At 32.2% G+C, this 1704-nt stretch overlaps 1 protein-coding gene across 1 annotated transcript; it reads left to right on the top strand.

The window, feature by feature from the left end:
• The first annotated feature begins 7 nt into the window (after positions 1–7).
• On the top strand, positions 8–1548 carry LOC111617313 (tigger transposable element-derived protein 1-like). The gene has a single exon (XM_023358624.1). The coding sequence runs from the start codon at positions 64–66 to the stop codon at positions 1381–1383; it is 1320 nt and encodes a 439-aa protein (XP_023214392.1). The 5' UTR covers positions 8–63; the 3' UTR covers positions 1384–1548.
• The last annotated feature ends 156 nt before the right edge of the window (positions 1549–1704 follow it).

The raw sequence follows: 1704 nt of genomic DNA, 5'->3' as shown, positions 1-1704 counted from the left end.
TGTTTGATGTTATGGATAGAAGATTGCATTTCAAAGAATATTCCTTTGAATAGTAATGTGATAATGCAAAAGGCAACAAAGATTTACCAGCATTTAAAAGAGCTTGAATGCGTTTCTTTTAATGAATCACATCGATATGAATTTAAAGCCAGTAAAGGTTGGTTTAGCAGATTTAAGAATCGATTTTCCTTGCGCAATGTCAAAGATGGAGGAGAAAGAGCATCAGCCGACACAAAAGCAGCCGAGAGATTCCGAAAGAATTTTCTCAAAATTGTAGAAGATGGAAATTACACTGCAGATCAGGTATATAATGCCGACGAAACCTCGTTATATTGGAAGAAAATGCCCAGACGCACTTACATCTCGAAAAATATAAAGTCTGATTCAGGATTTAAGGTTTCCAAGGATAGGATCACTTTACTTTTATGTTCAAACGCATCTGGAGATAATGTTATAAAGCCCATGTTAATTAACCGTTCATTAAATCCACGAGCAATGAAAGGAGTTGACAAATCAACTCTTCCTGTTTTCTGGCGAGCAACTAAAAAGGCATGGGTAACAGGTGTTTTATTTCGTGATTGGTTTTACAATTGCTTTGTGCCGGAAGTGGAAGAGTACTCAAAAAGAAAAAATATCAGTTTCAAGGCTTTGTTACTGGTCGATAACGCGCCAGGACACACAGATTTAAAACATCCGGCTGTTAAATTAATATTTTTACCTCCCAATACGACATCAATCCTACAACCACAAAACCAGGGAATAATTAAATCATTTAAATCATTGTATATACGGCACACATTTGAACACATTTTTAAAAATATTGATTGTAATTCAAGCGCTACCACAGTAATGGACTTGTGGAAAGATTTTTCAATTTTAAATAGCATTGAAATTATTTCGATATCTCTGAAGAAACTAAAATGTTCGACTCTGAATGCCTGTTGGGAAAAATTATGGCCTGAAGTTGTTATTAGAGAAGACTGTTTAACTTTTGTGACAACAGAAGTAAATCGTATAATAGATATTGCCCACACTTTAGGTGGAGAGGGATTCGTGGACATGAACGAGGAAGATGTTATTGAATTAATTAATACTAACCAACAGTTAGATGAAGAAGAACTTATGCAACTGGCAGAGTTGTCCGAATCAAGCGGTGAAGAAGACTCATTACAAAATTTCTGTGAGGCAGAGCAACACTTTAATTTAGAAAAGTTAAATGAAGGATTAGAATTGGCAAAAAATCTAGAAGAACTTTTTACGAATAATGATCCATCAACAAAGCGCTCTGAGAAATTTAAGAGAAAATTGAAATATTGTTTAGCTCCATATTTTGACGTAAAAGAAGATTTAGAAAGTAACAATAATAAATTGTTGAAAACATAAGAAGATACCCTTTCAAATTATGAATATAATAGAGAAGAAAGAAGTGAATCTTTAAGCTATGAAATAGCACAACTAACATTTAAAAGAGGATGTCGTTGGATCCTAATTATGGATAGCTTCGACAGTGAATAAATGTAAAATAAAAAGTGTAACTACTGCTTTTATTTAATGCAAAATGAGTAAGAAAACATTTTTAATTTCAATATTTGTTTGTTTTGAAGAGAAATAAAATATATTTTAACTCTTACATATTAAATATTTATTTTACATCTTTGTTAAGTATCTGTATAAGTGTATGTTTATGCATAAGTAAACTGTATG

Source organism: Centruroides sculpturatus, unplaced genomic scaffold (genome assembly GCF_000671375.1).
Source record: "Centruroides sculpturatus isolate CEXI.00-Female unplaced genomic scaffold, Cexi_2.0 scaffold5394, whole genome shotgun sequence".
NCBI classification, from domain to species: Eukaryota; Metazoa; Arthropoda; class Arachnida; order Scorpiones; family Buthidae; genus Centruroides; species Centruroides sculpturatus.
This window is presented reverse-complemented; position numbering and strand designations above follow the sequence as displayed.